Source organism: Ctenopharyngodon idella, chromosome 7 (genome assembly GCF_019924925.1).
Source record: "Ctenopharyngodon idella isolate HZGC_01 chromosome 7, HZGC01, whole genome shotgun sequence".
NCBI lineage: Eukaryota > Metazoa > Chordata > Actinopteri > Cypriniformes > Xenocyprididae > Ctenopharyngodon > Ctenopharyngodon idella.
Genome location: NC_067226.1, coordinates 24,878,987 through 24,903,019, shown reverse-complemented (window position 1 = coordinate 24,903,019; position 24,033 = coordinate 24,878,987). Strand labels below are relative to the sequence as shown.

Genomic DNA, 24,033 nt, shown 5'->3' with positions numbered 1-24,033 from the left:
AAACAATAATTGTCCATTTTGATTTCATTGTGACTTTAAAGTGACGTTAATGTATTTTCTTTATTTGGCCATGCAACAAATAACCAATTATCTATATAAGATTTGTTTTAGTAAATCACATCCAGGTCTGACTCCATTCACACATATTTTTTTTTCCAGTCCAACAAATTCCCAATGTATGATGTATAAGTCCTGCACTATGTTTTTTTTTTTTTTTTTTGTAATTAAATATCCCGTTTCATTTAGAAATAAAGTAAAATGGGTTGTGAATGATGTTGGAATGTTGTCTTTATACAGAGCAGAAGCATAAAGTGTAGTCATATTTTTTAATGTTTTTGAAAGAAAGTCTCTTATGCTTTCCAAGGCTGTATTTAGCAGATCAAAAATACAGTAAAATCAGTAATATTATTACAATTATTTCTCTCTCTCTCTCTCTCTCTCTCTATATATATATATACATATGTTATATGTATATAATTTGTTAATGTTAATTTATTCCTGTGAAGGTAAAGCTGAATTTTCAGCATCATTACTCCAGTCTTAAATGTCACATGATCCTTCAGAAATCATTCTAATATGCTGATTTGCTGCTCAAGAAACATTATTATTATCAATGTTAAAAACAGTTGTGCTGCTTACTATTTTGTGAAAACCATGATACATTTCTTTAAAGGGTTAGTTCACCCAAAAATGAAAATTCTGTCATTAATTACTCACCCTCATGTCGTTCCACACCCAAGACTTTCGTTCATCTTCAGAACACAAATTAATATATTTTTGATGAAATCCGATGGCTCAGTGAGGCCACTATTGAGAGCAAAGCCACTGAACCTTTACGAATCGAGCTTTACGAATCAAATCAGTGATTCGGAGCACCAAAGTCACGTGATTTCAGCAGTTTAGCATTTGATAGGAGATCCGAATCACTAATTCGAAACAAAAGATTCGTAAAGCTCAGAAGCAGTGTTTTGAAATCGACCATCACAAGATATTGTTAAAAAGTCGTTATTGTGTTTTTTTGGTGCACAAAAAGTATTCCCGTCGCTTTATATTATTAAGGAAGAACCACTGAACTCACATGAACTGATTTAAATATGTTTTTAGTACCTTTATGGATCTTGAGAGGTTCAGTGGCTTTGCTCTCAATAGTGGCTTCACTGAGCCATTGGATTTCATCAAAAATATCTTAATTTGTGTTCCAAAGATGAACGAAGGTCTTACGGGTGTAGAACGACATGAGGGTGAGTAATTAATGACATTATTTTTATTTTTGGGTGAACTAACCCTTTAAGGATTCTTTGATGAATAAATAGTTCGAAAGAACAGCATCTATTTGAAATAAAAAATCTTTTGTAACATTGTAAATATCACTACTTTTGATCAATTTAATGCATCCTTGCTGAATAAAAGGTTGTTTTTTTTTCTCATTGTTTCTCAATAGAATTCCAAAAATATAATAATGTGAATCATATATTATCTTCTCCTGGTTAGCTAAGCATTACAGACTTATCAAAACTGCAGATTGGAGATTAAAATAATAGGTTTGTCTCATTTCAAATAAACACTAAAAACTGAGATGAAAAATTACTTTAAGTAATTTACTGCTGCTATGGTAAAATAAATGTTCAGTGACTGATTTTTGAATTTTGGCATAATTTTATCTTTATAGGCTAGTGTTGATATGTTAACTAGTAAATACCTAACGTTGTCATGCTAGCATGTGTGTAAACTTTTAAACCATGTGTGTTACAGCTAGCCCTGCGTTAGGTTGTGCCCTGCTCACCCCAGTCCAGCCTCAAAGTTGTTACCTTTCACCTTATGCTAATTTTATACAGCTGCTAACGGCTTTAGCATTGCAACATACTCTCTTACAGCTGAGCTACAGCAGGAAGTCTTCCTGCTTTATTACTTCCCTTTTGGCTCAGCAAGGCAGGAAGGCCAGTGAGTATGTGCACATGAGAAATAGAGTGACAGAGACACAGTACTAGTCTTGGTTATCATAACAAGCTAATTCAGCATTTATGTTCTTTCTTACAGTCCTCTGTTTCCTCTCCTGTACTCACAGATTTAAATCGGACACAGTTGAGTCAGTAATGCGTTTAATCCATGAGCCTCATTGATTGCTCAGTCTTTTGAGTGGAAGGTCCAACCAAAGTTCAGCAGACGCAGGTCGATGGGGAACAGTAGTTTTGCTGTGCGTACTCATCGCCCACAGCATGGAGGGTAATTATGTTTTAATGCATTTTAATACCCCGTCATTATCGCTAAACAAAAACAGCTTTCTTTCTGACCCTTTTCTCTTGCCAATTTCTTTCACTACATGTATCTCCATCTCTCCTGCTAAAGACATGTGGCCATATTTAGCCTATTAACATGTTTATGTGCAACTCGCTGCAATAGCAATGACAGAAGCTAGTTTAGACAGTCAAACTGAGGAAGCTCAAATGAGATTTAGAGGCTCATTCTGAATGGCTGAGGCTGAAGCTATCAGACGTTGGCTTCACATCCAAACAAAAAGGCTCCCTGTACCCAAGCAGCAGCCTGAGACTAGCTGTACAGAGTGTGAATAGCCGAGCGGTGCGAGAGCGGGGAGGGGTCACGTCACTGCGGGGCCTCTATATTTTATTTTCCCCAAGAGCTGCCTGAGATCCCACAGACACATGCTACAGAATTCCCCCGCAGAAAGAGGGAGGGACGGAGGGAGGGAAACAAGAAGACTTGGGTGAGAAAACGACAGAATGTAACATGTTCACACAGAGAGGCATTTTTGTCTTTTAGCCTCTGTTTACTTGTCAAACTAAATTGCAATTGGAAAATCATTAAAGATATCAAACTTTTTCAAACAGAAATGTTTTAGATTCTCAGTGCAAACTTCTTAAGGGAGTGGAATGTTCAAAGCATTTTTAAGGGGGAAGTGTGGTAATCCATTGTACAATGTATGTGGTCATGATTGACAGAAAACCCCCAGTTTTTTTTTCTTTGTCCTGGCCTCATGCTGGGCAGTATGGATGGGGCGTAGACAAGGGGATTTAGGCCCTTCTAAAAGGTTAGGGGTCGTTCTTAAAAATGTGGCTGTTACAGCTTTTATGCTATTGATGATAAATATTATGTTTTTTGATCAGTCAGAAATTATTTGTTCAACACTTTAATTCCAGTGAGTATTTTTCTTTTTTGCACGCTAAATAGTTCAGAATGATAATCGTGTGTTCACACATCGCAGGCGTGCTCAAATACATATCCCTTTTCAGGTCCTTTCTTTTCTTTTGGCAGTTCAGTCCTAATCAAAGAAGAAAATGCACAGCTCCACAATGAACTCCAAGAACTCTGTGAGATCATTTTGACAGCACTCACATCCCATCTGGTGGCCATCTGAGGCACATGCACTGAAAAAATATTGTTGGATCAACCTTCCTAACATATTGTGGATAAAATATTCAGTTTAAAAAGTAAAATGACTCCATTTTGATTAGTGACTGAGTCAATCTTATTTCAGAAATACATGATTTCACCAAGTACAGCATGTTCCTGGATCAACATCTTTGTTCATCCTGCAGCAACATTCAATCAACCAATCAGATTTGAGGGACAAGTTTACAGTTTATGTAAAGTTTAGAGTTACAACCAGGCTTAGGTGCATCTCTGTGTTGGGTAAGTTACTTTAAAAATGTAATTAATTACATCTTCAACAGTGTAGATTACTGTACTAATTACTCTCTCTAAAATTATTGGATTACTTATTACTAATTACTTTCTAAATCGCATATCAACCTCGACCAGTTGAACAATACTGACCAATCAGCTGTGAGTAAAGTGACATGTATCTGATGCAATAAAGCCACTCCCCCTGTATCTCTCGCTCCAAATTAAATCAGTTTATAGTGAAAACATTTTAGAGACAAAATTGCTCAACATTTGCTGTTAATTATTCATTATATTTATATTAAATAAATTAAAATTATAAATAATTAATGACATATTCATATAATTAGGCCTATTATATTAATTGACAATATTAAACTTTGCTTTTAAATTAAAATAAATATAATACATGCATAATATATAAAGCTTTTAAACAGATTAAGTTTACATGTATTCTTTTGAGCTCTTTGTGAAACTATATTAATTATTTGGTCTATCTGTTTGATTTACATGCATTGATATAGTCAGATATTTTCTTTCAGCTGCCTTCTCAAAATTTCACTGCATCAGTGTTTATTCCTGCTTTGTAAATGCGTTTAATTTCATATTTTTCATAACGATCTCTTAATCTTCGGAAGAGACACGAATTGCGCGGCTCTCTCGCGAGAAGTGAATCAAACTGACGTTCTCCTTGTTCCGTGTGATTGGCTGTTTGCCGCACGTGTCACACTTTCAGGTGGTTCAGAAAATCAGGTGTTAAGATTAATGTTGAACCACTGAAGTCACATCAACTATTTTTACGATGTCTTTAGTACCTTTCTGGACCTAGTGGTGGTTAAATTGCTGTCTATGGAGAAGTCAGATACCTCTCGGATTTCATCAAAAATATCTTAATTTATGTTCCGAATGTGAACAAAGGTCTTGCGAGTGTGGAACAGCATAAGAAGGGTGAGTAATTAATGACAGAATTTTCATTTTTGGATGAACTAACCCTTTAATTTCTCTATTAAAAAACAAAAGACCAGTCCTTATGACATCTTAATGGAATCTTTCAATTGCAATTGCTCAGTGGATATTGGCTAAATCCACTGTATAAAGAAGCTGAATACAGTTAAAGTGCCTGATCTTAACCAGAGAATATTTCTGAAAGTCTGGTATTCAATTTCATACTTATACGTCCTTAAAATACAACACAAGCATATTAATTAACTTATGATTAAAAGATTAAAAGTTACTGAACAACAGGATTGACCCGGCTAGAGCAGAATCCTCTCTCAAACACGATTTTTCCTTCATTAAAATATCAGCACATTTCAGGAAAATTTGAACCAATGCAGAAATAAAAAAAAATAAAAAAAATTCTTTCCAGTGTGTGATTAAGTTTCAGCTCTATATTTGCCTGAACAACTAACATCATAGTTTTTCAGCAGCACTCAGAAAAGACAACTTGGAAATTTTAAGGAAATTTCCAGTGAACTGGACCCAGATCCATGGGGATTTTGGGAACGATTGAGAAATAAGGTGTTTTCACATGTACAGTATGAGCCCATTTCCACATAAATAAACTAATTTCATTATGCTCAATGACAGAAAAAAAAAGCTTCTTAAACTTAAATTTTAATGAAAGGGTTAGCAGACTCTGTTTAATATAAGACATCTTACTCTGAATATATTACTACGCTTGAAAAGAACATGGATTAATGAACATAGATAAATATCAACAAAATTATTTGAACAAATGTTTATCAAAGGGAAGTAAAGAGAAAACTATATGAAACTCAGAACTCACAAATTTAATGCAAATTAATTTTTATGACAGATCTGGCGCCATCTACCTACAGAAGAGAGAAACGATTCACATTTCAGTCTGTCGGCGTCAGTGACGGCTGCCATTGGATACAGTTGAAAACAGAAAGAGGCAGATCTCATCCTAAGGTAATTGTGACCAACAAAGTGGGTATAAATGTTTCCTCACCACCCTCTGCTGTAGGTGTAGTATGATCCAGCTGTGGCTCAGAGGAATAGACGGTTGGTTGAGGTAGAGTATATTCTTCTGTAAATGACTGCCGAGATTCTGTGGTGGGTATAGCAGCTGTTGGCATAATCTCAGGTCCACTTAAATCCACTGTACTTTCATCAGTTTCATTTTGTAAGGCCGAGGTCATAGAGGAACTGCCTATTGTAGTGTTAAAAAGCAGCTCTTTAAAGCTTTCTTCCATCAGTGTGGTTGAAGTGGAGCTGTTATGAACACCAATATACACTTCTTCCTTTGCCATGCTGGCAGCAGAACGTGGTTTAGTGAAGGAAGCACTACCTGCTATATCTGAAAACCGAACTGGTTTATAATAGTTAAGACCTGTTTTTGTTGAAGACATGTTGAGATTTGATTTGTTTGAGACTTTATTAAACGTATTAACGTACCTTCCGACAACAAAGCTGCTTGTGGGTCTTGATGCTTGGGACACACCGACAGCACTGAGGTCGATATCTGTTTTGGAGATTTTAGTCATTTCATTCGTCCAGTCTGAAGTTACATTAGCTTGTAGGATGTTATATTTACTGTAAAGTTTGTTAGCAGATCTGTATATAGTTGACAAGCTATTGGTTTTATTACTATTAACATCAGCAGATCTATATATTGCAGATGGAGAAGATGGGATTGCATAGATATTCTGGTTTGAATTTTCTCCAGATCTCGTTCCTTCTTGAGTCACTTCAACCCGCCTACCAATCACAATGCTGCTTGTGGGTCTTAGTCCTGTGGCACTGTAATTTTCACTAATATTTGATTGTGTAACTGAGTTTCTGTCCTTAATTTTTGGATTTAGCAGACCTTCATGTTCCTTGAAGTTATACTGGTGAAGTGGCTGGATAACAGCATTGCCTATTTGAGGATACCCAGTCACTTTGTTCATAAGAGAAGACTTGTGGATCGGAAGAACAAGCTCTGATGTGGGATTCTCATGACTGGTGCTAGATTTCATGGACGCTGAGTACATGTTTGGTCCAACAAACCTGCCGTTTGAGGATCTCACTGTTGGGATTTCACCTTGGTTAGATTCGGTCTGAGCTTGAGTGTTCTGTGCTGAAGAAAACTTGCTTGAAATCCACCTCTGAGATGTTTTTGACTGAACTTCATGTAATCCATCGTACCCTATTTTAAGATAGTTCTGAAGGGAACCTGCTCCATTATTTGTACCAAGACCTGCTGAAGCATTTGTGCCAGTTACTTTCGTCGCTAAAGCTTGAGCTCTAACAACATGGTGCTTTGGAGCGTCAGTCATGGTGTTACTTGCAGCTTCAGTAGAAGAGACTGTTTCACGCTGAGGTCCATTATCAAAAGAGTCTCTCTGATCCCGATCAGGTTGCTCTTCTTGGCCTGTTTCAATGTCCTTGAACTGGAAAAGTGTCTTTTCATAGCTATTAGGTATCAAGGGCTTTTGAGCAAGTGCACTTAGGGCAGAACGCGGACGAGCAGAGGCATATTGCACATTAGATGAAGAGCTTATGAAAGGCTTTTGGCCAGAGTGCATTTCTGTATTTTGTAGAGATGTCTGCAATGTAGGAACAAATGTGAATCCTTTAAAATTATATGGCTTTTTAGAAGTCAGATAGTATGGTCGGTTTCGGCTGCTAGACATACCTGAATTTTGAATGTTACCTAGCACGAGACTTGGCAAAGGATCGTTTTTAGTGAGTAATGATTGTACTGTACTTTGGCCGGAGGAATTCAAATCTGTCCTATTTCGTGCATTATGCTGACTTGGCTTCATTAATGAATGATATGTTGTGTCTGGTAGATTAAAACGTGCATGTTCTGAAAACAGTGTGTTCTTTGCAAACTGCATTCGTGGGGTCAAATGTGTGCCCTGTTTTGACTGGTTAGGTAGCAAAGACATCTGTATTTGGATGCCACTGTTTTCATCTGATAGGAACCCTTTGTAAGAGCGGGCTCCATTGGTCTCTGAAGGCCTGATGGCAGACATGCTTGTTGTCAAATTACCATACTTCTTTTGACTGTGAAACATTTGAATGGGCATATAATTCGGACTACTTCGTCCCTTATTTTGGTAACCATCTTGTGTCAATGTCAATTGAACGTCCTTGACAGTGTAGCTGCTCATGGCCGATTTTGTATTTCCATACTCAAAACTACTTCGCGGATTTGCTTTTGGACTAGCAAGCCTTTCAGAGTCAGACTGCTTGACCTGATCACGTTGGGAAGAAAACATCTGAGCTTTTTTAAAAGGAAGGATGCTTTGACCTCCATTTGAATTTGACATCTTAAACACATGAGCAATTGGGGTTTGAACTGCTGGAGGTTTGAACACCTTGGAAAGAGCTTCGTCCCTTATATTCTCATAGGAAATGACTTCGGTCCCAGCAGAAAAGGCACGCGGCAGTGATTTGCTCTCTTGTCGATTTGCTCTTACAATTGAGAGAGACGTACTTGATGGTACGTCTTTTTGATTCTGGTCATTGTTTTGAAGAAAGTTATCAAACAGGATGTTTCTATCAATTTTGTGCCTCATATCATGATTCACTGTTGAGCTTCCAGACATGTAACTGGTTGGAATTCTTTTAGCATGTGTCGGTCTGGTGATCGGCTGGGCAGAAATATTTTCCCTCAAGTAGGGTTCATTGAGTCCTAATGGTCTTGAACTGTCTGAATACATTTCTGTTTTAGATTTTGAAATATGCTGAAACCCAATTGACCCAGATCTAAACACATTTGCTGCATTCATTCCATTCACCAGACCTTTCTTCATCAGCCTTGGGGCCAGATTCATATCAGTAGAGCTCTTTTGGTTCTCTGTGAAGTGTAAAGGATTTTGTTCCTGTTGTACTGTTTGGAAAGCATAGCTTCTTTTGGCATCAATTCCATCATTATTTTTGACGCTTGAAAAATCAACAGGATTATTTCTACTATTGTCATTGGATGAGATCTTATTTGGGACTGAACGGTAATAGATAACATCTGCAGAAGCTTTTGCCTCAGTGGAACTGAAGCTTGGATTTTTGGCATTGCCATAATTCCTCAGGCTATATGGAGAGGAGTTGATCCTCGGCAGCTGATATTGGTTGTTAAACTGTTGTACATTCCTTTGAAGAGTGCCTCTCATTGAATTTTGGATGGCTGGATGAACACTTCTGAAATTTTCCAACACTTGTTTTTTGATCTTTGGATCATTTTCCATGATGTCTCCTAAAGACATTGGTGATGAACCAACAATATATTTAGTAATTTCTAAATGGATATGGCAGGAAATTTAAAGCGAGTTTATGCAATATATTTTCTGAAAAACACCCATAGCCATTCTAAATATTTACAGACTGAAATTATTCTTTAAAACTAAATCTTACCTACTGACAGTTCAGGAAAACATCCCACAACAGAGAGAATCAAACAAACCAATGGCAGTCTATAAAAAAAAGTAGTCATTCTTAAGAATTACAATAATGGAAAAACGTGTTTATGAACTGTTGATGAAGCACTGAATGCTTACCTCAGATAGTATTGAAGAGACATGTTTTAAGGACTAATGAACTAGTGTTTACGTGCCACACAAAGCTTTTTGTCACACCTGCTCAAAATTACCCTACTGATGTAGGCTCACTGATACGCTAATATTGTTGATCATGCTGATCACTGATGACGTCCACCTGAATGCATTTAAAGCTAAAGACATGCAAATGCTCATTCACACATATTTCTATGGGTTTTAAAAATATGATGAATATGTGGGACCCTGCATTTCCTAAAACAAGTACAAGACAAACAGAGTGCTAAACTGAATTAATTATAAATTATAAAAACTTTTATTTGGTACAAATGTAGCAGTATACAGTAATTCCATATTTTATCTTAATAAAAATGTAAAAATACTTAAAAATAAATACATAAAATAAATTTGTGATCATGAAACTTATTTAAAAAAAAAAAAAAAATACAAACATAATTTAGGCTCTATCATTTGATACAAATGTAACACTGGAAAAATCCTTAATTCATTAAAAGGATAAAAAATTATTTTTCTTTCTTTCCATGATTTTGTAACAGCAAAAACAGCACCAAAAAAAAAATTATATTGGCCTAAAAGATGAATAATCTACTGGCAATGTGGTTCATTTCAGCATTTTTAACATGTTTTGTTTATGTTTATGGGTTGCTCTGGGACAACCCTAAATGTCTGTTATGGCAACAAGTCACACCCAACAGCAAACAGTCCTCCTGTGTCCCGCAGGCACAGACATTCCACCTCTTCAGTGCACAAACACAATCAAAAATGCACCATGACATTTATAGGCTCCCGTTGCCAGGTGTCACTCACAAGCTTGAGGCAGGGCACTGACACCCACAGACATCGAAAGCGCCACATCCACCCCGATTATTCAGATTAGCAGTATGTTTTTCAATAGTTGATTCAAATGATTACACCTGGTCCCTTAAATCATGCATGTGTGGTTTCATCTTTTGGTTTAAGGAATGTCTGAGAACAACAGTTGTGACAATCAACAACTTTTCACATCATGTAGCAGGACATCATTGCCAGGTCCCTCAGGTCCGCATCAGTCATACAATCTGAAAACACAAGTGACACACATGACAATTAGTTTAAGTACTCAATTTATGTATTATTAAAGACATTCAAACGCACATGACAGTTTACAACAGCACGTTATCGAGGTAAAATACTCACTTCTCCGCACATCCCCGTTGACTTTTTTGCACAGGCGCCGTATGCATTTCATCAGGTGTCCTTTTCGTGATCTTGGCGGCGGTGAAACATCCTCTTTCGGTGGGCTGGACGCGTCCTGCTGGGGTTCCTCGGTGCCTTCATCGTCATCCGTACATTCCTCCAAGCTGCCCGCAGTTACTAGCCGCTCAAAAATGTCGCTGTCTACGGGTAGGTTGTCTTGGACTCTCGCATCTGACAGCGACGTGGAGTGACGGCACAGCGGACACAGCATGCGGGGTTCGGGAGTCTTCGCGGATTGCGCGAGCGTCAACAGACAGCTCTCACAAAACGTGTGTTTGCAGCTCAGCTGTCGAGGACACCGCCGACCGGCGTTGTAAGTTTGGTAGCAGATTCCGCACTCCATTTCTGGAACCATTATGTCCTGTTTTCTTGTTTCTTGTTGCGAGCTCTTCTTGAAGTACTTGATAGTAAAGTGCCGGTGACTCACGTTGGGGATTCTTATATAGTTGTTTAGTGAAGGCAGTACGTAGGAGGGAGGAGCTTAAGGTTTCTACTCTCAAAGACACTCCCTTTAGCAACGGGACTAGCATTTCTAAACAAAGTGATGTCATCAGCTGATGTCATTACCTTGACACAAACTAATGACCTTTTCTGGCCTCCAAATGCATGACATAACTTTATCAAAAGTTAAATCAGCTTGGCCTACGTGTCTTACCGTATTTTTGTACACTTGTATTTGTTATTTACGTTTATCCCTAAATAGAAAAAAATAAACCTTGTAGCCTATTAAGGTGGAATTCCCCATTTACTGATTTTGCCAGGCATATTAGATTTATGAAAACACCTAGGCTATATTCCCATCAAAGGGAAAACTGAAACTTGGCCAGGTGTGGGTGTCTAGATCTTACTGATATGTAGGGTTAATTCAGGTAAATCCAGTAAATCAATGTCAAAAGATGCCCAGTTTACTTGAATTCACCCGCACTGAATTGTTTTTAACAATGCTGTATAATGAATGAAATAAGCAAACTATTTAAGTTGTTTTTTTTTAAAGGTGTTTTTAGATTCAAGGTGACATTTAACTTGTCTCACAGAATTATGTAAGGTTTTTGACAGTTGACACTGTACAAGACAACTGTAAAAATACTATATATGTCAAATACAATGGCCCTTTTTCTTTTTTCCCTACTTAGTTTACCAGAATCAATGTCTTTATGAAACACTGAGTTCCCCTATATACTGTAAATTTGGAGCAAACAACTGTTTTATAAAAATAAACAAATGATTACAGTAAGGGATATACTATACGCCAGAGTTGAGAGCCTTATCCAAACAAAAGTACTTTACCCCACTGTGTTACTTCCCCGAATGCACTCCCCTCCCATAATCTCCCTCCCCGTCATTCCCTTACTTGGGCTTGGGTGTGCCGCACTGTTTCTAAACTGGCTTTAACCGGCTGTCCTTTCCTCAGAGTGTTTTCTTCTTCTGAACATGCTTCTTCAGAACCCACATTTGTTTAATCTGTTATCTAATGCTTTTGTGTTTAGAACAAAGTTAATAGTTTGTCAACACATTCAAGAAATATATATATATATATATATATATATATATATATATATAAGTGTGCGTGTGTGCGTGTTTGTGTGTGCGTGTGTGTGTGCGTGTTTGTGCGTGCGTGTGTGTGCGCGTGTATGTGTGTGTGTGATATTAAATGATTGTAGAAATACCTAAAAGTACCTAATTTCTGTGTTTCCTGAATCCTGAAAGAGGAGTCATGACGTGTTATACGTGATCAAGAAAAAAAAGGTCAAAGGAAGCTGAGAATGTCATCCATGAAAAAAAAAAGTCTGGCTGAGTATATATCACTTCCAGTAAAGTTGAACGTGCTGTTAAACACTCACTACAAAACAAAACCTGTGACCGTCTATGCAGTCTCATGAGTTCAAGGGCAAAAAGCTCTTAATCATTTACTAATGCAACAATACCATTGATTGTTACAGTGCCAAATATTATCTGTCTGTGAAAAAGTAAGTGTATGAAATGTGTTGTCCTTATTTAATGGGCATAATAATGCCCCAACTTTATTTGAACAGCACTAATAAGTGAAAGTGATTTAATGGCTTTTCAGATGCATAAACCTTCCTCTTTTGGTTTTGGCATGATGGTGCTGTGTTCTTCAATGCTTAAAGGAATAGACCCAATAATGAAAGTTCTGTCATGATTTACTGACATCCTCATGATGTTCCAACTTGGTATAACTGCCATGTTTCTGCGGAACACAAAAGAAGATATTTTTTGAAGAAGGTTTTACCTGTTTCTGTCCATATATAAAAGTTAATATGGTCAAAAACAACACTGGACCGAAGCTTTACGAATCTTTTGGTTCGGAGCGCGTATCAAACTACCAAAGTAACGTGAACCATTGAAATTTCGAAACACGTAACGAAAGGTGCGTTCCATTCGACCGTAAGTGGACTGCGAAGTGGACTTCACAGGGTATTTCGCCATCTTAAGTGAGATTCCAATCCGAAGGGAGCGAACATGTTCAGTTCGAAGGGCACTGCGAACGGCATAGGGAATAAGAGAACATCGATACATCACTTCAAAGGAAGTAGAGCGGTAAAATCACCCAACTGTCATTGCGCACCGCGTCACCAGTCAGAACTACGATGGATCAGAGCTGTTGAAAGGGTTTTTAAACGGCTCTGCGATGGAGGAATTTACGTTTTGAGTATTCATAAATTTTGTTATTCTTATACAAACGAAAGTATGAATGGTTATGGCAATGAGTGTTACATTTGCATATTTTATTGTATGAATAGGCATGACAAAGTAAAAGTGCTGAAAAGCAGCTGAGGCTCTGTCACTTTTTTATTTTACTTTATTTACCTCAGGAGTATTTACTATGCGGCTGCGCGTAGAAAAGAAAGCGCACGAGATGAGATCCAGACCATGGATTAAGAATACATTTATACAGTTAAACTAAATGAGAATTTATTTTCATATTGCATGACAGTTACAGCTTCAACTCTGTTAAGAGTCAATTTTAAATTCGAAAGTAAATTATAATATCTATTTATTTATGTTATATCATAATCTGCGCGACACCGTCGTTGACTTTCTTTGATGACGTTTGCAGTGCGTTCCAAATGAGCGATTATTCCCAGCGAAGTCCACTTCAACTGATATACCGCGCTCAGGGAGTAGGGAGCAGTGAACACTGCGTAGGGATCCTGTCGAATGGAACGCAGGTGAAGCCTCGTTTACTGAAATCACGCGACTTTGGCGCTCCGAACCACTGATTTGAAACAAAAGATTCGTAAAGCTTCGAAGCTTCATGAAGCAGTGTTTTGAAATCGCCCATCACTAGATATTGTTGGGTAAAGTCGTTATTTTGTTTTTTGGCGTAGGCCTACAAAAAGTATTCTAGTCACTTCATAACATTAAGGTTGAACCACTAGTCACACTGTAAATAAAATGCTGTAAAATTACTATGTTGCACTCAACTTGTAAAATCGCCTTTTTCGTGAGATATTTTTGACTGTACTAGGCCTTGGCGCAAATCGCGTGTTGCGGTCAGACAGACAGTTCTCAACGGGGGGCGAGGCATTTCACTAGTCAGTGTTCTCCAAACTCCGATTATAACGCTAGGTTTGAGAATAATTGACGACGGTCCGCTGAATTATTTGAAAAATAATGCTCATCCGAGGTTGTAATGCAGCCACGACTCCAAGCGCAATTCAACGGCCCGTCGTCAGTTATTCCTCCTCGGTCACCTCACCTCAAGACATTGTTCAGATGTTGTATTTCAAGACATTTGTCAGGTTTTTGTCCTTAAAACGATCTTGTGAGTAATAATTTCTTACACATCTGATACCAAGCCTCCATTGCTAATTCAAAACGTAATGTTAGAGCTAGTAATGGAGAAGTGCTTCAAGTTCAGCGACATTAGGCTACTACATCGCAACTGAGAAACAGCACAAAGCTTTTTAATTGCGAAACTATAGTAATTTATTGATAAAGTTTCAATGTATGTTCACGTCCATGTGCAACTGTGTGTCTGCACTATATGTGTGTGCATTTGTATGGAATACGGAGCGGGAGAATGAGAGTATGCGTTCCATAGATAATAAAACATGAAACAAGTTTTTCATTTTTATCCTGTTGTTTGCTATATTTGCTTGATCAATTTCTTTGTGGGTGTTGGCTCTTTTGTTGTTGTAGGTTCTAAGGACGTTTGAGATAACTGGAATCGTTTGGCGAAATGATATGGAACTGTAATGCGGTCAAATCCTCAAGATGCCTGGAACTACTTGGACCTGCCTTGAACAGCTGTAGTATAAAGAGGTAATACTGCGAAAATTATTTGGTTTTCTTTTATAGGAAACCTTCAATTGATTTACATGTATTTCCGATTTAGCAAGATCAGAATCATGTATTCTTGCAAACTTTGTGCACACACATGCAGTACCATCTTTGCATTTTGTGAGGCAAATGCAAATTCACATACATGTTTCCAGTTGCATACAGAGTACACATCACATAGCTTACAGATACTCACTTTATTATTCACTCATCTCTGGCTGACTGGAAATCACACAATCACTTCCTTTTACACACGGCTAAACTGTCTGGGCATGTCTTGGCCCCTGCTTCTGTTAAGATGATGTTTTGTCTTGTATTCTCCACTGTAACACACATACACCCTCATTTATTTACTTTATAAGTTTCTAATTATGTTCATCTACTAAACAGTTAATTTTCTGTTAAATTTAAAAGTGTGTCCAGACTGTATATGATGACTATCTTTTGCCATGTGCTACATATAGTCACTAACATTTTCTCAGTGTTTTCCTCTCAGACCTGGGCGTGTTGACCAGTTTCATGAGACTTCTTACTAGATCCTTCCAAAGTTGGTGTGATGTATTGGCCTTTTTTTCTTTTCTTCTCTTTTTGTCTGTTCTTATGGTTTATTCACACATTAGTTCCTCTCATTGGACTGTGCAATTTACACTCATTGGACTGTGCAATTTACACTTCTTACTCTTTCTGTTATCATACTGTTTAAATATAGAGCAGTATAGTTTCAAAAATAAGCATTCTTATTATCCTCATTATTCATGGTATGCATCTACAGATGTCGAATTTTCTTTTTAAAAACATTTGTGTTCTGCTGAAGAAAGGCAGTTGTACACATCTGGGATAGCATCAGGGTAAATGAATATTGAGAATTTAGTTTTTGAACAAATTCTTAAATGTATTCTTATTTGTGTTGGTTAAAGCAAGTGCTATTTTTTTTTTTAACTTACTGTTTGTGTTTATGCTGAGATTCAGTTTGGGTCAGTTTCAACCAATTTGTCAATGCCCATTCTGCCTGTGTTTTAATAAATAGCAAATGATGTACCATAATCTATTTCTTCTTTATTTATTTACTCTCCATATAGTTAAAATATAGTTTGACATGTCTGTACACATTATATATTATACTACAGATTTTAATTATGTATTGTTTATGTAATGTATTAATTTTTTTATATTGTAGAACTATAGCTGTAACCATTGCTGCAAGTACTTTACTGTGAAATTACAGTACAGCTGTAAAATGTAAAACACTATTGAAATGGTAGAATTACGGTAAATGGCTGGAACCACAGCTGCCAGTATTTTACTGTAATTTTACGCGTAAATTTTTTACAGTGCACTTGAACTGTTTTAAATATAACTTTAGTACCTCTCTGGGCGTTTGAAAGTGTAAATTAACTTGCTTTCAATGTAGGCCTTACTGAGCCATCGGATTTCATCAAAAATATCTTATATTGTGTTCCGAAGACGACATGAGGGTGAGTAATAAATGACAGAATTTTCATTTTTGGATGAACTAACCCTTTAATTTCATGGAGTGTACATGGATTTTCACAGCACTGTACTGTATCAAAAGCAAATGTAAAATTATGTAAAAGTAATATTTTGCATACTGGCACATCTATGAAAGCATCCCACAGCAACAAAAGCTCTTGTGCTGTTCCCTCTCCTAGTAACCAAGTCATCTCTTGATAATAAATGTCAGTGAAACCAGCTCCCACCCCAGCAATACAAAGCATGGCATCAGGGGAGGGAAAGCAACTGAAAGAAAGAGACAGCGGTGAACGTACAAAAACACACGTGCAGCGTAAAAGCAGGTCGTGCTAAACGGTGACAAAGCTGAGTCAAGAGTTTTTTTCTGACCCGTGACTTTAAACTGTCCCAGAATGGAACCTGCGCTCACGTTTGAAAAGGCACAAACCGCTTCATCTTGAAAGAAAACAAAGGGTCTGGACCGGTGAGTGAATCTTTCATCCTTTCATGAACTGAGCTAATAGAACACCCAGCTCTGGTTTTCTGAGTGACAGCAATGTAGTTAAACCGTCTTACACAAATAAACTCACTGTCCAAAGGGATAAATGAATATATACTTACTTGAGATTTCTATTTTGTTGCCAGTTTTCATGAATAAATAATCCAAGTGTAGAATTTTCAGTGTAACTACATTCATTCTTTCTGAAAACAATATCATTGTGTAAGTGCAAGTCACATGACCAGATCTCAAGCTTTTTTGTTTAATGTTGTGTATTTTATTTCAGCTTCAATTGTAAATTGCTACTACAAATGTAAATGAAACACAAATGCACACTTGTGCATGTTTATAGTACTTAAATTTTCAAACATGTAAAAGTCCAAGTCTGCACATTTAAGATATTGTTGCTAATTCTATAGAGACTTGCATTGCTAGGCAGCCCCTCCTGTGAGTGATGGTTGCTCTGACTATATGTCCACTCGAGAGTTGGATTGAAACTGCTGCAACACTAATAAGAAAACAGACAGCTGGGTTTATTATAAGTAAACAGTTCTAATAAACCCTACTGTATTTGTCATTTTTTATATATGTCATCATTTATCTTAAATGTGTACATATTTAATACTTGAAAGATGCAGCCTTTGAGACTAAGAAACTGTTTCCCATTCAATGTGCACAAGAAAGCTAAATCTGATGAAATCATCATGAATGTGATACCAAAGGCGTCACTTTCATATTTACTGTATATGTAGATGTATAATAATCAATCACAAAATCAATGTGACACTTTGGTCTAGTTCTTGGTGGTGTTTGTGCTAAGACAGTTCAACATTTCAACACGAAAGTGATTTCGTGCGCAGGAAATGTGAGAGAAGTAACTTGTGAAATGGTCAGTTCCACTTATTTATAAACTAGATCAGTCCTGATTAAGCATGTTTAAAAACTTGTAAATAAAAAGTAGAGTGTTTCATCTTTATATGCATGTTTTATATGTAAAATGGTAAAGACCATACACACTATAGCACTTAAAACTTATTTTTCATTGAACAGTTAGTCATTAATTTCATATGACACTTACACTGTAAAAAATAATTGTAGCCTAATTTTAGAACAAAAAGACTAAAAATGCTACAGTAAAAACCTGTTGGTTTACCAGTAAAGCCCTGGGTATAGTTTTCTTTCTTTTTTTTTACGCATACGCTAGTGTACGCGCACAGTCAAATGCACAGCTTTGGAAAGTATACTTCATTTGACTCGTATGCATACACAGGCGTTCAACGCATGCGCAGTTTTGAGCAATCACTCGCCAAGAGTTGCAGCCCATGTAAACATCTTTGTATTCTTTCATGCTAGAATTGTACAAATACGGGTACTTTCTAACCTCTTCGCACAATCTCTTGTCTTAGGCCTCCAATGTCGCTGTAGCTTGCCTTGCATGATGCGTTCCGGTCTGTTCTGTTTATGCAGTTTTTCTTTGACTACCTTGTGAATCGACGCCCCCAGGGCACGGTTGCCACCTTGTGGAAAAACTAATTACTGCAAAAAAAAAAAAACGCGCAGTGTTGCCAGTGTTGTCACTATATTTAGTGACTTTCCCGCCCCTTTTGAGACTTTTTTTCAAAAGTTTAGGGACAAATTTAGCAACTTCTTGGACAAACCTTATCTAGATTCTTATTTTGCCCACTGATCTATATTCATATTTTTATAGATCAATCAATTTGCCATTATGATGTCATCTAGTGACATTTAGCTACAAGTTTTAGCTACTTTTAATTGAAAGCAGTTGGCAACATTGTAACGCGCTGTTACAAAAATCCGGCGGTGCGCGTACAGTATGCGCGTACTATTCTGATGACGAAATTTGCGTCACGCGCACTGTACGCTGACCCTCGCATACGCATAAAAAGTGAACTATAATATATGGTGAAAACCATATAGATCAAGACATTTCCTGAGAAAGTAAAATACAGTTATAGTTTTTGTAAGAGAATAAGAACACGTCATCTTGTAAATTTACATTCCCAGAATTCCCTGTATATGTGTGACATTTAATATTTGACCATTTTAATTGAAATACTGTTTCTTTTGTTTTTATCAGCTGTATGAGTTATGTACATGTTAAATTAATGTTTATTGTATTATTTTAGTGTCAGTTTAGTGATAGTGTTTGTGTGTATTTGCACCTTCTATACAGGTGCTGGTCATATAATTAGAATATCATCAAAAAGTTGATTTATTTCACTAATTCCATTCAAAAAGTGAAACTTGTATATTATATTCATTCATTACACACAGACTGATATATTTCAAATGTTTATTTCTTTTAATTTTGATGATTATAACTGACAACTAAGGAAAATCCCAAATTCAGTATCTCAGAAAATTAGAATATTGTGAAAAGGTTCAATATTGAAGACACCTGGTGCCACACTCTAATCAGCTAATTAACTCAAAACACCTGCAAAGGCCTTTAAATGGTCTCTCAGTCTAGTTCTGTAGGCTACACAATCATGGGGAAGACTGCTGACTTGACAGTTGTCCAAAAGACGACCATTGACACCTTGCACAAGGAGGGCAAGACACAAAAGGTCATTGCAAAAGAGGCTGGCTGTTCACAGAGCTCTGCGTCCAAGCACATTAATAGAGAGGCGAAGGGAAGGAAAAGATGTGGTAGAAAAAAGTGTACAAGCAATAGGAATAACCGCACCCTGGAGAGGATTGTGAAACAAAACCCATTCAAAAATGTGGGGGAGATTCACAAAGAGTGGACTGCAGCTGGAGTCAGTGCTTCAAGAACCACTACGCACAGACGTATGCAAGACATAGGTTTCAGCTGTCGCATTCCTTGTGTCAAGCCACTCTTGAACAACAGACGGCGTCAGAAGCGTCTCGCCTGGGCTAAAGACAAAAAGGACTGGACTGCTGCTGAGTGGTCCAAAGTTATGTTCTCTGATGAAAGTAAATTTTGCATTTCCTTTGGAAATCAGGGTCCCAGAGTCTGGAGGAAGAGAGGAGAGGCACACAATCCACGTTGCTTGAGGTCCAGTGTAAAGTTTCCAGTCAGTGATGGTTTGGGGTGCCATGTCATCTGCTGGTGTTGGTCCACTGTGTTTTCTGAGGTCCAAGGTCAACGCAGCCGTATACCAGGAAGTTTTAGAGCACTTAATGCTTCCTGCTGCTGACCAACTTTATGGAGATGCAGATTTCATTTTCCAACAGGACTTGGCTCTTGCACACAGTGCCAAAGCTACCAGTACCTGGTTTAAGGACCATGGTATCCCTGTTCTTAATTGGCCAGCAAACTCACCTGACCTTAACCCCATAGAAAATCTATGGGGTATTGTGAAGAGGAAGATGCGATATGCCAGACCCAACAATGCAGAAGAGCTGAAGGCCACTATCAGAGCAACCTGGGCTCTTATAACACCTGAGCAGTGCCACAGACTGATTGACTCCATGCCACGCTGCATTGCTGCAGTAATTCAGGCAAAAGGAGCCCCAACTAAGTATTGAGTGCTGTACATGCTCATACTTTTCATGTTCATACTTTTCAGTTGGCCAAGATTTCTAAAAATCCTTTCTTTGTATTGGTCTTAAGTAATATTCTAATTTTCTGAGATACTGAATTTGGGATTTTCCTTAGTTGTCAGTTATAATCATCAAAATTAAAAGAAATAAACATTTGAAATATATCTATCTGTGTGTAATGAATGAATATAATATACAAGTTTCACTTTTTGAATGGAATTAGTGAAATAAATCAACTTTTTGATGATATGACCAGCACCTGTATAATAGGATTTATTTAATCTTGTGGAAAGCATGAGATTTTTTTTTTTTTTTTTTTTTTTTTTTTCAAAATAATGCAAAAGCCCTCTTTTTGCAAAAATCTGTTGCATCACTGTTTCCTATGCTGCCTTCATGTGCCATCGGAATTATCGTACAAGTTTCCTAGTTAAATTTTACACAAATGCCCTCTCAAGTTGTATTTACCACTGGGAAGATTGGGGATAATTTTCATACCCAAGTTCTCGAGTTGGGCGATCCAAACTTTAAATATGGCCGAGGGGAAAAATGATTGCTGCTGTGACTACAATTCTTTATTAGTTTTTTCCCCACAACAGTTACGTTGCCTTGTCTTCTGGTTAAAGTAGTGCATATTTACATATATGAATAATCATTTGAAGTGTACAGGCTATTTTTTATATTGAAAATAGCCTGTATTTGACCAAAATTCCAGAAACTAAATAGCCCATTGAATGTTTGTATGGTTGTCAGTAAATGAGACTCTAAATGTCATTTTGGCTTTAATAAGATTTTCCAAATAAATAGGCAAGAATAAGTCCAGTGTCCTCCATGATTCCTGTTTTTTCTGACAACAAAGCACTTGAATGCGATGAGCTCTGTGGTAGATTTTTCCCCTGACTTAAATACCTGTTCAAGTCGATCGACGTCTCAACCTGTTTGAGCACTGTCACTTGGGAATAAGATCTTTAGTGCTCCATTAAACACTATCACTTGAGTATGGAAGTAAGATTCTCTAGTGTCTTGGTTCAAATTTAGATCTGCCCAAATCATGGGTTTATTAGTTTGTTGATTACTCAATATGTCATGAGGCTATTATATTTAGACAGTTGTCTAGCTGTATTCATTTCCCTTTTTGTTATATTCAGGCATGATTAAGACACGCACTGACTTTGGCCCGAGGTTTGGGGGCATTTATGTTTCAAAAGCATAAATATTAATCCTGCAAGAACAAAGAAATGTTAGTTGTGATTAATTAAAAATTCACAGCTCGTAATCACAACTTCAGTAGTGGGAAGTAGGACATTTCTGATAGCATGTGAAGATAAAACCTGATTAATCTGCCAGATAAAAAGTGTTTTAAATTTGTATGTTTATAGAAAATGTTTAAGGACATACATATATATAGCACCAAAAACTAACATTCTTTCTCATTGAATAGCTGGGATCTCATATGGCTCATATGTTAAAATAATAACTTTTTTTTCTAGGTTAATTCAGAAGAGGACGACTCTGGAAGTCCCTACTGAAGTTTAAAAGCTCTGTGGCATCACAGATTCCTCCATCATGTCAGAAACTCAACCAACCCCTGCACAAACTGAGGTGCCTTCAGAGTCTCCAGAGGTGGAGTGTCCAGTTTGCTATCAGGAGTACGACCAGGACTCCAAACTCCCACGCATGCTGGAATGCCTTCACGTCTTCTGCACGGAGTGTCTCCGCAAAATCCAGCTCACTCCTTTGCACCCGCCTGACCCCAACAGCACCCCCTCAATCTCCTGCCCCCTGTGCCGCCACTCCACCCCGCTACAGGGTGGCGACACATACTCTCTCCCCTGCAACTCACGGATTCTCGCCCAGCTCCCTCCCGTAGCCTTTCGTCTACCTGCGTCGGTGTCTGCCCGGCTGGCCACGGTGACCCAGCGGTTGGTTCTGTCCCTGGGGGAGAGGGATACCCGCTTCATAATCCTGCCCACTGTTAGTCTGAGGGTGGAGCAGATGGGAGACGGCACAGAAAGGGTAAACCCAGCTGGGGTGCTGCATCGAGAGATGGAGGTTCTGAGGAGTCACAAGAAGAGCCTGATGTGTGTTCAGGTTCTGGCTATCATCTTCTGGATTATGTTTGTGCTGACTTGTGTTCTTGGGGTTGTGTTTGGGCCAAGCTTTTTCCACAATTAGGAAATTAAGGACATGGGTGTATATCCCCTATATGTATATACATTAATATATTTATTCTGTCCCTGCATCTTCCAAATGAGAACTTTCAGATCATTATAAATCATGATTTTCAGATCATTTTAATTACATGTTTTTGTCTATTCTGTCAATCGACAGGATGAGCAATTAAATCCACAGTTAACCTAAAAATATTTAAACACATAAATGTTTGAATGCTATTGGATTAAATAACAAAATATTAAGCCAATTAGCATTTTTAGATAGTATGAACAGAGTTTAAGCAAAACATATTAGAGTATACAAAGTTTAAGTATGTAACTGTATGTAACTTTTGGCCCTCTAGCGGTTAAAAAACAAAACTGCATGCATTCTATGGAAGGACATTGTTTTGTTTGTGCATCGGCTCTGTGTGACTGTATGGATGAAAATGACCCTTCACAGTAGATTGCTTTACAATGAACTCTGTTAGAGAGCTACATATGGCAATTTATCTGTTCAATAAAATACCTTACTCACCTGTTGAGTAATAAAAACACCATCTCCTCATCGCTTTTACAATATTTCAAATCCCTCAGTTCTCGCCATCTCCAAAAAGCCAAGCCAGTGTTTATTCTCATTTTATTACGAGCTCTGTCACGTTCTCTTTTTGCCAGCAGAATCTCCTCTGTTCAACTTTTTTTTAAAAAAAGAAAATTGGGTGATTCCCTGGAGTTTGGCGATTTAGCTGCTCCATTTCTCGCTCATTGTGACAACTAACATATGTCACTCCCACACCATACATGCGTCAGTAGTAGCCAGAGCAACTTTTCTCTATTTATGGATATGACAAGACACGCACGGGCGAGTGACATATGTATGCAATTTCCTGTGAAAACCATCATGACAGGTCTAAATTATAAATACTTCTAATAGGCTTACCAAAACACAAAAACACATTTTGGAAGAAGGATATGTATTGACTCGTTATTTAAATTTTGTTAATTTTGAACAAAAAAAGTTACATAGTGTACCTTTAAAAGAAATGCAAAAAATTGTGAGGTTAGATCTGAGAATAGCTCTATATTATTGTGTTTAATTCAATTTATTTTATATATCGGGTTTAAGTGTTCAAATACTTTATGGGCCCACTCTATATGAATTAATTCTGTTCATATTACAATGTGTGTATAGTCTTACAATAATCTCTGTCCTTGACTGTTATGTGAATATTTATCTACATATTTTATTAATAAAGGGCAATATTCTCTTTTCTCTAACTTTCTGTACAGAATGTTGTTTTATGCAAACATGAAGAATATAGAAAAGAAAACTTCCCATTGTTTTTTTTTTTTTTTTAAACAACAACAACAATGAATGGCATTTGAATGAAAGAATTTTTTAACTGGAAGTGGCTGAATCATGGAGACTGTCCAGAATGGGCTTTTTCAGAAATGACAATGAGTCCCTCTTGTGGATGATACACAAGGATACATCTGTGAAGGTGTACTTTATCAATTCATATGACTGAAAATATTTATTTAAGATTTTTTAGTCAAAAAGGATAAAAGTCAGAAACCTTTTTTGTTTACGTTGCCACCGAAATTGCCCAGGAAAAGAAAATAACCCTGATAGCAAGGTTTGTTGTCACACTACATGTGGCAGGTTGTAAAAATGAGAAAC

The 24,033-nt window shown here is 37.3% G+C and overlaps 3 protein-coding genes across 6 annotated transcripts; 1 reads left to right on the top strand and 2 right to left on the bottom strand.

The window, feature by feature from the left end:
* Nucleotides 1–1,971: 1,971 nt before the first annotated feature.
* si:ch73-335l21.2 (RING finger domain-containing protein) lies at nucleotides 1,972–23,630 on the top strand. Of its 4 annotated transcripts, XM_051900581.1 has the most exons (6): nucleotides 2,136–2,223; nucleotides 5,459–5,574; nucleotides 14,565–14,687; nucleotides 16,117–16,180; nucleotides 16,376–16,659; nucleotides 21,690–23,630. In XM_051900581.1, exon 6 carries the CDS (start codon nucleotides 21,766–21,768, stop codon nucleotides 22,372–22,374), a length of 609 nt encoding a protein of 202 aa, XP_051756541.1. In that variant the 5' UTR covers nucleotides 2,136–2,223; nucleotides 5,459–5,574; nucleotides 14,565–14,687; nucleotides 16,117–16,180; nucleotides 16,376–16,659; nucleotides 21,690–21,765; the 3' UTR covers nucleotides 22,375–23,630. The 4 variants fall into 4 exon arrangements, 2 of the variants coding, with proteins under 2 accessions (XP_051756542.1, XP_051756541.1); XM_051900582.1 differs by lacking the exon at nucleotides 5,459–5,574 and having other exon boundaries at nucleotides 1,972–2,223; XR_007930950.1 differs by lacking the exons at nucleotides 16,117–16,180; nucleotides 16,376–16,659; nucleotides 21,690–23,630 and adding an exon at nucleotides 15,202–16,100 and having other exon boundaries at nucleotides 1,972–2,223.
* On the bottom strand, nucleotides 4,684–9,430 carry LOC127516196 (serine-rich adhesin for platelets). Its single transcript, XM_051900573.1, has 3 exons — nucleotides 9,147–9,430; nucleotides 9,004–9,062; nucleotides 4,684–8,845 (listed from the first exon to the last, which is right to left on the bottom strand). Exons 1-3 carry the CDS (start codon nucleotides 9,167–9,169, stop codon nucleotides 5,565–5,567), a joined length of 3,363 nt encoding a protein of 1,120 aa, XP_051756533.1. The 5' UTR covers nucleotides 9,170–9,430; the 3' UTR covers nucleotides 4,684–5,564.
* si:ch73-335l21.4 (E3 ubiquitin-protein ligase-like) lies at nucleotides 9,575–10,880 on the bottom strand. The gene is made up of 2 exons (XM_051900583.1): nucleotides 10,341–10,880; nucleotides 9,575–10,222 (listed from the first exon to the last, which is right to left on the bottom strand). Exons 1-2 carry the CDS (start codon nucleotides 10,753–10,755, stop codon nucleotides 10,164–10,166), a joined length of 474 nt encoding a protein of 157 aa, XP_051756543.1. The 5' UTR covers nucleotides 10,756–10,880; the 3' UTR covers nucleotides 9,575–10,163.
* Nucleotides 23,631–24,033: the final 403 nt, after the last annotated feature.

Excerpts from the sequence above, each read along its gene's own strand:
- LOC127516196 (XM_051900573.1), bottom strand. The coding sequence starts at position 9,169 with ATGTCTCTTCAATACTATCTGAG. Across the intron at positions 9,063-9,146 it reads TCTCTTCAATACTATCTGAG|ACTGCCATTGGTTTGTTTGA; the intron begins GTAAGCATTCAG and ends TTTTTTTTATAG. Across the intron at positions 8,846-9,003 it reads TTTTCCTGAACTGTCAGTAG|GAGACATCATGGAAAATGAT; the intron begins GTAAGATTTAGT and ends CAATGTCTTTAG.
- si:ch73-335l21.4 (XM_051900583.1), bottom strand. The coding sequence starts at position 10,755 with ATGGTTCCAGAAATGGAGTGCGGAATCTGCTACCAAACTTACAACGCC. Across the intron at positions 10,223-10,340 it reads CAACGGGGATGTGCGGAGAA|ATTGTATGACTGATGCGGAC; the intron begins GTGAGTATTTTA and ends TTGTGTTTTCAG.
- si:ch73-335l21.2 (XM_051900582.1), top strand. The coding sequence starts at position 21,766 with ATGTCAGAAACTCAACCAACCCCTGCACAAACTGAGGTGCCTTCAGAG.